The 13,683-nt window shown below is 43.4% G+C and overlaps 1 protein-coding gene across 9 annotated transcripts in view; it reads left to right on the top strand.

Moving 5' to 3' along the window:
* The window catches only part of ATP13A3 (ATPase 13A3), a 430,700-nt gene that overhangs the window by 325,944 nt on the left and 91,073 nt on the right, over positions 1-13,683 (top strand). For all 9 annotated transcript variants that reach the window (XM_078666249.1, XM_078666244.1, XM_078666250.1 and 6 more), the window contains 2 exons: positions 2,132-2,220; positions 10,089-10,169. In XM_078666249.1, coding sequence (XP_078522375.1) covers positions 2,132-2,220; positions 10,089-10,169 — 170 coding nt within the window. The remainder of the gene's footprint in view (positions 1-2,131; positions 2,221-10,088; positions 10,170-13,683) is intronic.

Below are 13,683 nucleotides of genomic sequence, written 5' to 3'. Positions count from 1 at the left end.
ATTTACCGATTCGGTAAATTTACCGAATCGGTAAAATACCGACTCTGTATGTTTACCGAATCGGTAATTCCAGATGTAGGTGGCACTTAAAATATTGCCACAGGCCCTTAAGAATTTGTTATTTACCATGAAATACTATCTCATGGTAAATAACGAATTCCTGTGTACATGCACATCTGTGCATGTACACCTGTGCCATGTGGCACACATACATGCCCTAAGGGCATGTATGTGTGTCACATTGCACACAAGCCAGAATCAGAGGTGCAACAGGGTGTCAAAGTGACACCCTGTCCCCCTTGTAAATTCTGTAATTTTACCGAATCGGTATTTACCGATTCGGTAATTTGACATTGATTCCTATGGGCCTCTACCGATTTGGTAATTGATTCGGTAAATATACCTACATCCTGATTGCCAGTTCTTTAAGTACCGAATCGGTATGATTCGGTATTTAAGAATCGGTAATCGGGGATTACCTACATCTGGCCCTTAGTCTTTTCCCGGATCACTGCTGTCTCTCTCTTTCATGGTCAACCTGTGCGTACCGGTGCCAGACAGTTGCGGAAACCAGAAACTATCAATTTAGTAGATATTAGCACTCTCAGTATCCCACATATTAATATAGATCACACACATACAACCCCCTTTGTATCTCCCGAGTATCCACCCCCACCAGTGTCTTTTTTTTCTGGAGAATGACTCCTCGTTCTCGTGATCTGCCCTAAAGTCCAAAAGTAGGCATTAGAGTGATTGAAAAATCCATTCTTTTGGTCACTCATCCAGCCAAACAGTATCATATTCTCCCATTTACACTCTCATCCACGTTCACACATACTTGCTAGTCATTGTTGAAGCACTTTCACTTAGAAAATAGCGAGACCTGTTGGTTTTTAACAATGCTTGTTATGTGTAACTGAAGTAACACAATATTGGCTATTACTAACTCATTCCCTAAATTATATTTTGGGAACAAAGTATAACTAACAAAATTACGTACTGCCCCTCAGAGATATGTACTTCATTAATGCACTTCAACAGTTTCCATGAAAATCCTGTTCGAGAAGGGAGGTAGGCGATTAGTGGTCTTGCATCAGCAGTGATGCAGCTGTTTCAATGGAGTTTTTTTAAAAACATTTTTATGCTTTTACATTACAAAAAATTGGCGCTTTTCTGAAATGTATCACAAACACTACATGAATATTACTGTTTGGTTTCTACTGGCAGTGAAGTCTCACTCGTAATATTGCACATAAAGATCTGAATCGCATACATTTGCACACTGAAAACATTGAAATGACAACTCCTAAGCAGTCTAAAATCCTGGCAGCAATGATTTGGGCGAGTTAGATTAGGAGGAAGAGCCGTCTCATTTGTAACAGCTTAAGTATGGGACAGCTTGCCTGTAGCCGTGATAAGTATCTTGGGTCACAGTTTGCTGTCAAACCTTCCCCATCACCCTGTCTTCTCTGATTTTTAGGCCTGCCTCTTCTCTCACCCTAGGGCCTGGATATGTTGTTTGTTAGCGCTTAAGAATGATCATTCATCTACAGGGGTATCACCAGTGTTTTAATGTGTGTTTTGGTAGTGGCCAAAGCCATGCAGTGTAAATTATGATCTATCTCTCCCTCTCTCACACTATTTTTTATGAGATTCTCAGGACTCAAAAAATCAGGAAATTGTTACCAGACCTGCAGGTCTAGTGGCTTGATTAATCTAATTGACTTAACTGTAATATTTTATTTCCCCGAGTCGCCTTTTTCTTCATTATCACATATCAGAGCATCTTGTGAGTCCAGCATGTCTGCTGTACTAAAAACTTTTATTTACTAGACTAAACCTTTGCTCCTTGTATAATACAAATCTAGTCCACATATAGGAAATACATGACTCCCTGATTTTCCTCTTGAGAAACTGTTAGGAAATTTTGAATGTAAATGTATATTAATTACAAATGTGTGCCTTCCACAAAAAAATTACTTTTTGCTACTTTTTGATCCCAAATGGGAGCTTAGATTTAATGTAAAGCAAGCTTACAAATACTGTTAGCAGCACTTATATTCCATATAGATGCTTGCATTACACTGCAAAATAGTTCCCTGCTGATTTAGTGTTTTTATTTTCTTTGCAGTTCTCTTTCTTGTGTCCGTTGTGGTTCTTTATGCCTTTATATTATTCATCATGCTGTATCCAGTTCAGGCAATTGATACTTTTCTACAGGTAACTACCTCAAATAATTTTGCTACTTGTAATACACCAGTGTTACTTACTTCCAGTCGTCCTGCAACTACCATTGGTAGTCTACAACAACCATTAAAAACATACATTGATAATGTGCTCCTGCTTGCTTCCTTCCTGACAATGTATGCTATGTTGCAACTGTCTGACTAAGACACGGTTTCTTTAAGCACACTTTTGTGGTTTGCCTTTAGTAGAGGTCAAACCTTTCTCACTGTCATGAATGAGTATCGGTTAGTATTTTGTGTCTGCAGTGATTTCCTGATTGAACAAGAGCATAGAGTCAAACAAATTCCCATGTTTAAAGTTATTTTTATGACAACATATAAATTCCTATCTACTAGTGTCCTCACAAGGTTGCCGGTGAAATTATTTTGAAGTGCTTTGAGTAGTTGGTCATTTTCTTTCCAATTTCGGGCAATTTGTGCTGACTGATTATGTTTTTGATGTAACTGGTCCAAGTATTTTAAGATCTGAAAGAGACAATTTAGTAATTGATTCCTTATCTTAAAATATCCCCAGGCGTCAGACTAGATCTGGAAAGTTTTTTGGTTTATTTCATCAGCAGTACCCCTGCGCGTCGGTAGGCGTAGTCGTACGGCTCCGCTGGCGTCGTATTCGCCGAGATGACGTCGCTGGAGCTACTTAGACGCCCTCATGCGCGCTTATGTCAGTTCTTTGTTTTTCCGCGCCAGCAATCGCAGATCCGGAGAAAGCGGTACCCCCAGTCATTTTTTGACTGAGTTTTTGGGACTTTTGTCTCTGTTTTCAAGTATATATCAATCTACAGGTTCTTAGGGATGCCCGGATTTAAGTCTTGTGCGACCTGTCCCCGCACAATGTCGGTGATGGACATGCACCGTGAGTGTCTCTACTGCCTGGGGCGCGGCCACGACTCAGAGTCGTGCCCCCACTGCCAGGCCATGGCTCCGAAAACTTTGCGGGAGCTGTCCCGAAAGTGGCTGGAGGCCCGGGAGTCGATTCCGCGCCTTTCACGGTCCTGGGCCAGAGGGAGGTCAAGGGACCATGCGCAGAGCCAGCACCATCACTTAAAGTCTTCGCACATAAGCTCCTCTTCATCGGCTGCAGGAACCTCGGATTCCGGAGAAGGTGAAAGGCGCTGTGGATGAGGACAGGTCGATTTATTACGATCGACTTGCTGGTACTCCAGTGCCCACACATCAGCCCTAGTGATTCATCCATTGGAACTACCAGGATAAATATTGAGACCGACACAGATTGTTTTGTCTTATGGACTGAAAAATCTTCTTTACTACATGGTGGAGTAGAATAAGACAACATATGAAGCCCGCATCATCCATATCACCTTACTCCAATTCCTAACATAGAAAAAGACACAGCACAAGCCCTGCTTAATTATTTTTATGAAGATATACGAATGGGAAAGGCGCCACACAGATTCCCAACCTTGAGGATTCAAACTGGAAGTATTACCTTCAATTTAAAAGCCCTGAAGAAGTCCCACAGGGACGAAACGCGTCGGCTGTATGGTGCTAACGTTGAATAATAAAGAATTTTGAAAATACAAGAAAGACATCATTTTTGCATAAATTCATTAACAGAATTGTTATTTGAAGAAATTTGTGGTGCACCTTTGCGTTTGTTAACTTGAAATCAGTTCCTTAGGGAACAGGCACAGTAACGGTGGGTGCCATACAGTGTGCATACAAACCTCGATTGTACCTTGAGGGTAAAACACATTGAATTAGGGGGGATAGGACAGCAGGTGCTGATAGTAAATTAAGGGTCCATCGTTGTGATCTAGCTCTCCTCTTCATCGGAGCGGTTCTGGACACAGCGCAGTTTCGGGTCTATCCTCCCGAACAGCGAGTCCGGGACATTCGGGCTATGATTCGGATCTTTCAGCCCTGTCCCGGGTTTCGGCCAGGACGACCTTGAGGCTGCCTGGCCTCATGGCCTACTGCATCCTGCTCACCAATTATGCCAGATGGCATATGCAGGCTCTGCAGTGGGACCTGAAGTTCCAGTGGGTGCAGCATCAGGGGAACCTGTCCGACTACGTCCAGATCTCGGAGGGCACTGCATAACAATTGCCGTGGTGGCTCACAAATCTGCATTGAGTCAGCGGCAGATCCCTCTCCCTTCCCCAACCAGAGCACACAGTGGTGACGGACGCACCCCTCCTGGGATGGGGCGGCCACATGGGAGAGGCGCAGATCAGAGGCCTCTGGTCTCCGGCGGAGTCCCGGCTCCATATCAACCTTCTGGAGCTTCGGGCGATCCTTCTTACACTGAAGGCATTCCTTCCCTCTGTCAAGGGGAAGGTGGTGCAGGTGTTCACAGACAACACCACCGCCATGTGGTATTGCAACAAACAAGGCCGGGTGGGGTCGTGGACCCTATGTCAGGAGGCTCTGCACCTCTGGACATGGCTGGAACGTCAAGGCATTTCCTTAACGGTTCAACACCTGGCAGGTTCTTTGAACGCCAGGGCGGACTAACTCAGTGCTGGTGCATGATAGATCACGAATGGCGTCTTCACACCGAGGGGATGCAAGGTCTCTTTCAACAGTGGGGAGAGCCTTGGTTAGATCTATTTGCCACCGAAGAGAACGCGCAATGTCAGCGGTTCTCCACGTTGGAATTTCCAAGGCGGCACTCGCTCGGCGACGCTTTTCATCTCGAGTGGAGCTGCGGTCTATTATACGCCTTTCCGCCTATATCACTTCTACCCAGAGTGCTGAAGAGGATCCAGCGCGACTGGGCCCAAGTCATTATTGTGGTCCCGCACTGGGCTCGAAGAGTTTGGTATCACGAGCTACTCATTATGAGCACGGATCCCCCCATCCGACTGCCTCTTTGGGAGGATCTTCTGTCGCAGCTGCAGGGGACGGTCCTCCACCCGAAACTGTCCAGCCTCCACCTACATGCTTGGAGATTGAGCTGCGACAGTTGATTCCGTTTGACTTGCATCTTGAAGTCTGTGATGTCATACTGGCAGCCAGGCGTCCCTCCACTAAATCCGGTATAAGCCTGCTGGTGGAACACATTTGTGGCATAGTGCACAGCAAAGGCTTTGGACCCCCCTTCAGTCCCTCTTTCAGAGGTCCTTTTGTTTCTTCTTTCTCTGGCCCGGCAGGGATCTGCACAGGGCACTATTAAGGGCTACCTTTCTGCAATCTCTGCCTTTCTCAGGCTCCCTGATCAGCCCTATCTTTTTAAGTCCCCTGTTGTTAATAGATTTCTCAAAGGCATTACTCACCTTTTCCCTCCTATTCCGTTTGTGATGCCGCAGTGGGACTAGAATCTGGTACTTAACTTTTTGATGTGTGCTCCTTTTAAGCCGCTTCACAACTGTCCTCTTCATTTCTTAACTTTGAAGACTGCTTTCCTGGTTGCCATCACCTCCGCTAGGCATGTGAGTGAGCTCCAGGCTCTTTCTTGTAAGCCTCCTTTTCTGTCAGTCCATCCGGACAAGGTTGTCCTTTGCACTCATCCTTCCTTCTTGCCAAAACTGGTCCCTGCTTTTCACATTGGGCAAACTATCACCTTGCCCGCGTTCTTTCCGCCTCTGCACCCTTCCAGAGAGGAAGAGAGGCTCCACCGTTTGGACCCAAAACGTGTGCTTTCATTTGACCTGAATCACACCCAACAGTTCCGGGTGGATGACCAGCTCTTTGTTGGCTACGTAGGCACCAAGAAAGGCCAGGCTGTGCACAAGAGAACTATCTCCCGCTGGGTCGTCTTGTGTATTAAGGTCTGCTATTCTCTGGCTAAAAAGGAAACTCCTGTGGAGTTGCGCGCCCATTCTACCAGGGCGACAGCAGCCACTAATGCATTGGGACGTAGTGTCCCCTGCAAGACATCTGTCAGGCAGCCACATGGGCTTCGCTGCACACTTTTACCAAGCATCATTGCCTTGACGGTCAAGTCCGGGGAGACGGCTGCTATGGCTGTTCTGTTCACCGTGACTTTCTGGTGTGATCTTTGTTCGCAGACCCACCACCGGGGTTGGTATTGCTTGTTTATCTATTCTAAGGTAAGGAATCTATCACTAACGTGTCTCTTTCAGATGCACAAGTTACTTTTGTAACGATATATCTGTAAGAGACATTAGTTAGTGATAGATTCCTTACCGCACCACCCGACCTCCCGGTTCTGTGAACTGATTTCTAGGGTTACGGTCATCCCTTTTAGACCCTAGTTTCAATGCACCAGTGGTCAGTATCTTGCATGGCTCTGCGTTCCTGGCGTGGAAAGTTGTGTACAGAACTGACGTCAGTGCGAGTGGGCGCGTCTAAGTAGCTCCAGCGACGTCATCTCGGCGACTACGACGCCAGGGAAGTTCACGGAGCCATACGCCTACCAACGCGCAGGGGTACTGCTGACGGGGAAAAAACAAAACTTTCCGGATCAAGTCTGACCCCTGGGGATATTCTAAGGTAAGGAATCTATCACTAACTAATCTCTCTTACAGATATATTGTTACACAAGTAAGTAACTTGTGCTTTGTCTGTGTATTCCAACTTGTTATTTCATCCTTTTCATGTCCAGTGTAGGTCTTTTGTGTGTTCTGTTTGTTGGATTGTTATGTTACATGAATTTGTAACGCGCACAGATACTCATGAGTGTCCCGGCGTGATGCCTAGCGGAGTATGGAAAATGAAATTTAAGCGAAGAAATGTGTTTTCAGTTTCCCCTTGAAAGCCACTGGATCCTGAATATTATTCAGGGCAAGAGGGAGGGCATTCCAAGCAGCCGCAGCCTTCAAAGCTGCCCCCTAACCCCTGGTACGTAAAGCGAGGAACCTGAGCGAAGCGCAAAGACATAGACCGCAGGGGTCATGCAGGAACATAAAAGGAAAAACGCTTCTGCAAATATAGAGGACCACAACCATGGAGAGCACGATGGACCAGAACCAATGATTTAAATTTAACTCTATCCATCACAGGGAGCCAATGAAGTGATTGCAACTGATGGAGAATGCTGTTCCTAGCCGAAATGCCCAGTAAAAGTCTAGCTGACTTATTTTTGACCACCTGGAGCTTCTTCAGCAGGTAGCCCGGAATACCAGCATAGAGGGCATTGGCATAGTCCAGCCGTGACAAAATCAGTGCACAAGTAACCGTTTTCCTCGCCACCTGGAGAAGGAGAGGAAAAATATTTCTAAGGGTTTTCAGAAAGCCGAAACAGCAACCAGCCAACCTCTTCAAGTGTGTCGAAAAGGAGAGACTCATCTAGCAACTCCCCCAGATTGTTAACAGACTGCCCTGTGGAGGTGGGCAAGAGGAACTCAGGAGGCCAAAGCTGCTCTCGTAAGTTAAAAGGGAATTTCCCAAATAAAAGAATCACAGGTTTCTCTTCATTGCACTTGAGCTGTGCATCTGCCAACCATTTAAAGCTAGAAGATAAACACAGTTGGACCGATAGAACAGAGTCCGTTTTTTTTCCCAGGCGAAAAGCTGCTGGGTGTTGCCAAAATAGGCCATCACCTTGGCCCCCAGCCCCACCGCCAGATATATCAGAGGAGTAGCATACATATTAAAAAGAAGGGGGCTAACGGAAGATCCCTGGGGGACTCCAGTTGTCACTTACTGCGGGGAAGAGGACGACAGTGGAAGCCAAATCTACTCTACCTGCCCCTCCAGGAGGGATCTGAGCCAACCCCAAACAGCACCTGACACACCAATCCCGGCCAGTCTCACTAGAAGAGAATGCTGGACCGTGTCGAACGCCGCCGAGAGGTCCAGCAAAATGAATGCTGCTCTCCCGCCGGCGTATAAACACTCACGGATGGCCTCCGACACCTCAACCAGGACTGATTTCTGTGCTGTGAGCAGCCCGAAACCCTGATAAGACCTTGTGAAACAATGGAAGTTGGCTTCCTTTCCACAGAATTAACTTTAGCAAGAATGATAAGTCCAAAATAAATTTTAGGACAATGTCCCTCATATTGTGGGCGGGTTTTGGAGAAGATCTGAGATCTACAGTCCATTGAATACAATTGTGTCCCTCTCTTTTTCATTGAGTTGTTGAATTTTAGTCTTGGTGCGATAGAGACAGAGGAAGATTCCTCTCACCATTGAATCATATGGTAAAAACAGTCTATGATGCTGGTTTAAGTCTTGCTTCATGGTTCCTGCAAAGATGTTCATATTCACCTGAAAGTCTAGTCTGTACATATCGATTTGGTGGGTCCAAGGACATAGATATGTTGAAGACTAATGATAAATTAAGATGAGCCCTTGGGCATTCTCACTGACATTATCTGATTAGTTGGCTTTGCTTGTAGGCGATCAACTAGATTCAGCCATGTGTCTCGGCCGGTTATTCTAGGGCATTCATTTATTCTTTTAGTAGGGTGATCTTGTCCACTTTGTTACAGGTGCAGAAAGTAGAATCAGTGATGCCTGGTGTAGAACCCAGAAGTTGCTATCCTTAGGTTGTGACAGGTGTGTTTGTATTTAATATCCTGGTTTTAAAATGATTTCAAGGAATGCAAATAATTTGAAAAAAATCAATGTAATTGTGTGAATAAACCGGAGTATGATCAAGAAAAATGAACCAGCGAAATTTATTAGAACTGTTTTCCTCATACATATGATTGGTTTTAGGTCCACATTGTGTGCCACTTTGTTTGAATATTTGCGTGTAATAGGATACTGTAGGTGGGATTTAAATGTGATGGTTTCTTTAAAGGAGCAGTTTCCAGTCACACATCTTATCTGTACAAAGAGAAACACCATTGTTATTGGAAGCTTTGAAAGCAGAGGTGACTTGTCCAAAATGTTTGTGTTAACATTATAAATCATTCTAAAATAAAGCTTACTTTAAACAGTATCCTGAACAATACCTACATACTTGAGAACAATCACTTTCACGTAGAGCACACAAGTAAATTAAATCATATAAAAGTTCTGTATTTGGGTGTATCTAATTTTCAAGCTCTACAACAAAACCACCAACCACTTGGTTTAATCCAGAAGTGAACATGAACAAATCACTAATAAACTTCCATAAACATGCTGTCCAATTTAGAAACCATATCAAGTTTGACAATAGACTTTATTTAAAGATGGTACAAATATTTTTGTAGTAGAAGGTGTACGTTTCAAGCAGAAATAATCCATTGATTCAGAACGCTCTCAGAACTGTAATACTTTGGCCAATTTGACTCCCTTCATTTGATCTGTTGTGAGTGAGTAAATGGTCGGCTTTAACAATTGTAAGTTAACAAACAGTGCAACATCTCCAGTTGTATTATTAACATCCCAGTTACACTCCTCCCATCCAGTATGATTCTACAGTATATTAACTTTACCGTCTCTAAAGTACTAACATTATAGCATGTACTCCCCCAGTTTATACTGGTCAAACGGATGTGTGTCTCACAAGCCATCCATTACATGCACACTTAACAAGGCTCAGCAAGGTCATTTACTGAAGGGTTTGCACTCCTGGGTACAACTTTAGCTAACTGATTATACCCTAATAACCCCTACTGGCGAGACCTCTTGAATCATGCCAACTACAAATATAGCTAAATATTCTTCTCATCCATTTTGTACTGGAAGGAAAAGACATGCTGTGTCTTTCCTGCTGCCAACCCCATCCCCTCATGCTATTAATGTTTACCTGGGACCATTGATTTAATTATTATACAGGATAAACCGCACCGTCTGTTGGGTTGCAGATGACACCGGAAACCATTCTGCATGCTCGACATCCAGTACCTCATATGTCAATTAAACACAAATAGAGTTCTTCTCAACCAAGAGTTTAAAAGAACACCTTTGGAAACTGCGTTGTTCACACCAGTGTGTTTTGATTGAACTTTGACATGTGTTTTTATCTTTTTTTTCCTACAGATTGTGTGCCTTCCATTTCAATGGCGGATAAGAATGCTTCTCCTTATTATTGTCAATGCTATGGTGTCCAGTTTAGTAGAGGTGAGAAAATGAATTTGTCAGCAGTGGTATGTAGTGTTTTTTTGTAAAGGCTTGCAAGTGGAATACAACTGGGTCTGAGAAGTGGGAAGTTTATCTTTATTGTAGCATTATTGATGTTTTAGCAAGGGGCTTAGGATGCAAGAGTATGAGGATTTGCTAAAAATGTTTTGAAAAACTTCAGCAAAACCCATTTGTGTGTGTTTGTATTAAAAAAAACATTTTTACAATAGTTATTTAAATATACATTAAAAATGTTAAAGTACACTACACTCAATAATATATAGTTATTATTGGTTGTTGTTGAAAGTATTGTTATTTAGGCAGTTATCTGGGTTTTTTTTTTTTTTTTTTTTTTTTTTTTTTTTTTAATCTTTCAGGCATCAAAGGGGATGATGGACGGAGTGTTAAACATTGCAAGCACTCACCCCCAGTCAACTTATCTGGGTTTAATCCATCATCATTCTTTAGCTCACTCCGCCACCCCAGTTCAGACATGGCCATATGCAAATCAGTCTGACCCTGTGCCTCATGGGAAGAGTCTAGCCCGAACTGCCAAGCCATGTCTTCCCTGGACCGGAAATAAGCATCCTGGGACCGGTTTCTGGCTAATCAGCCGTCATCAGCCAGGCTAGCTTGAATCCAGTGGCAAAGTGAGCAAGAGACCCACATCTGGGCATACCCTGCCAACTTCGGGCGAACAAAGCAAATCCAAAGGGGATGATGGACTGAGTGTTGAACATTGCAAGCACTCACCCCCAGTCAACTGATCTGTGTTTAATCCATCATCGTTCTTTAGCTCACTCCGCCACTCCAGTTCAGACATGGCCATATGCAAATCAGTCTGACACTGTACCTCATGGGAACAGTCCAGCCCGAACTGCCAAGCCATGTCTTCCCTGGACCAGAAACAATGATCCTGGGACCGGTTTCTGGCTAATCAGCCGTCATCAGCCAGGCTAGCTTGAATCCAGTAGCAAAGTGAGCAAGGGACCCACGTCTGGGCATACCTTGCCAACTTAGGGCGAACAAAGCAAAACCAAAGGGGATGCGCAGCTAGTTGGCCTAGCCTACACGCATTCTGGAAACGCAACACATGGAGTGCTTCCTCAAGAAGCAAATTACAATTTGGCCAAGCGGTCTTATATTTATATTTGCTTAAGACATTGTCTGCTAAACACTTCCTGTTTTCCTGCACCTGTCCTCAGTCTTTTCTACAAGCATGGTTGTGATAAAGTAATTTTATATGATCACCTTGCTACCCCAGCCCAGAGGCTGTAATCTTTACACTTGTATATCTGCCAGTGGTGAAACCCAGCACATCAGTCAGTCACTTACTAACAAGGAACGGGTAGTGATTTGTACCCACATGTGTGACCGTGGTATGCCATGTGCATTTGTGGTGCCAGCTGCAGTAGGTTTGTTTATAATTACGCTTGAGAGACAATTTCCATGTTCGCCACTAAGTGTCAAGGTACACACAGGTTGAGAATAAGTGAACATCTACAGACTTTGAACAGTGCTGTAGCATGTTCCTACTCTGGTAGTGCAGATTGGACCAACCCCCTTTCTTGCTCTAAAGGTTGTGGTCATCAGGAGCGCTTTCCAGCTATTCCTTATGTGACGACACTAATGGAAAGGATCAAAGAGTACTATCAGACAAGTAGTGGGACTGAACACATTTAGCCTTTCTTATATCTAGAACCACACGTTACATAGATTTTAAGTATGCATACTGACCTATTTGTAAATGTTCTATAATAGAAAAAACAACCTCTTAAAAAATAAGTGTCTGAATTTATATGCCTGTAACATAAAGGAAAACTCTCCTCTTTACTTGTAATAGTATAACGCCAGACTAGAAGTAGCCAATGTGTTGTGTGTGTTTATATTCCAACGGTTACAATCAAATGTTTCAAACGTTCTAAATCTTACAATGTATAAAAATGACTAATGCATTAGTGCATTGACTAAATAAAGTAAAATCCCAGTCTTACTCTTACTGAAAAGGTACAATCAATTAATTGTATTTCCATGCATTCTGACCTCACAAGAGGTCAAGAAAGTCTGAGGAGCCAGCGGACACCACTAACAAAAGTGAAGGTTTTGAAATCGAAGGGGTACATTGAGGTTCTGGCTCTTCATAAAGAACTGAACCAGTCAAAATTCAAAAGGCTAGAATCGTCCTAATAAATCGAAATGCTAATTTGTTTTGGAAGGGGGCGGGGTCACAGAAACTATTGAATCTGTACTGTATTGAAAATGACTCACAATTATTGAACTTAGGAGAAGGCATTCAGACAAGAATGTCCAAGCGGAGTTCTTCTCTGACTGATGCAAATGGTGCCTGGGGTCATTGTGTAAGCTCTTATATAGCTTATCTTGAGTCCAAAGCGTCGACTGACATAATTATTTAACAGAGCCTGAAGTTGTCAAACCAAAAATGTTGACATTATATTGAATCATAATGCGGCAAGGAAACACATGGCTGGAGCTAATATTAGAAGTCAAGTCTTGTATAGAGATGCATGACCTTGAATTTGAAATTCAGTCTAAAGTGCAGCAAAATGATTTTAGTTACAATCATTTTTTCTCTGTTGGGATGGATCAAAATGCTACTGATGCATTGCCAAGACACTGCTACAACTTTTTCATCTTTCCAACAACAGTATGCATTCATGCCTTTGGTATATTGCACCTCACAAGAGCTGTAGCAGGCAGAAAACCAAAACCCTTCATCACCAAAAAATTCTCTCCAGGAACAAGTAGTGGAAGTGACGTTATTTCTTTTTTTAAAGGAGGCTGTGTTTTGAGCGGACCGGAGCGCGGAAAGAGGCCGTAGGCCAGTCAGACCTAGTCCGACTTCCTGTCAGACCCCCCCCCCCGGGCTCTTACTTAGCGGCCGCCTCTACCGGCAGCCGCGCACGGGCATGTGGATTAGCCTTCTCCTGGAACACCTTGTGCCTCGCCGATGATCGATGAAGGATTATGTGCTAATTCACATGGTACCTCTTATATAGAAGGGAAGGTCATTCTCCTTGTGTTATTTTTAGTCATTTAAAAGAGCATGAATTGGACGTCGATTTCATAACAGATAATCTATTGAACTTCAGAAAAAAATCCCAAAGAACATTGGTTCCTTTTCAGAGGGTCACATTGGTTGTAGCCACATAAAAACTGCGACTTTTTTTAAGAGGGGAAAAATCATTTAGGTTCTCATCCATCCTTTTCATACATGCTTCATCAATGAATTGTCCTTTACCTTCTTAGTTTCAGTTTTGTATCCTTTTAAGGGCTCTTTCACTCTGAGGGAAACAAGTTAATAGCAAATATGAATTTTGTCTCAGACCTTACACTATTTCAGTTAAGAATATAACCTTGTCACATTTGCTGGTGATGTTACAGTTTTCTAAACAACCCATCTCCTACATTTCAGTGAAAAAAGGCCCATGGTGGACATTTCCAGATTCGAGAAAAGGTTATGCATTTCATCAACATTTTGAAAATTGTGCAGTTT

This window comes from Lissotriton helveticus, chromosome 11, assembly GCF_964261635.1.
Source record: "Lissotriton helveticus chromosome 11, aLisHel1.1, whole genome shotgun sequence".
NCBI classification, from domain to species: Eukaryota; Metazoa; Chordata; class Amphibia; order Caudata; family Salamandridae; genus Lissotriton; species Lissotriton helveticus.
The sequence above is the reverse complement of the archived record's forward strand: the minus strand, read 5'-3'. Positions and strand labels throughout refer to the sequence as shown.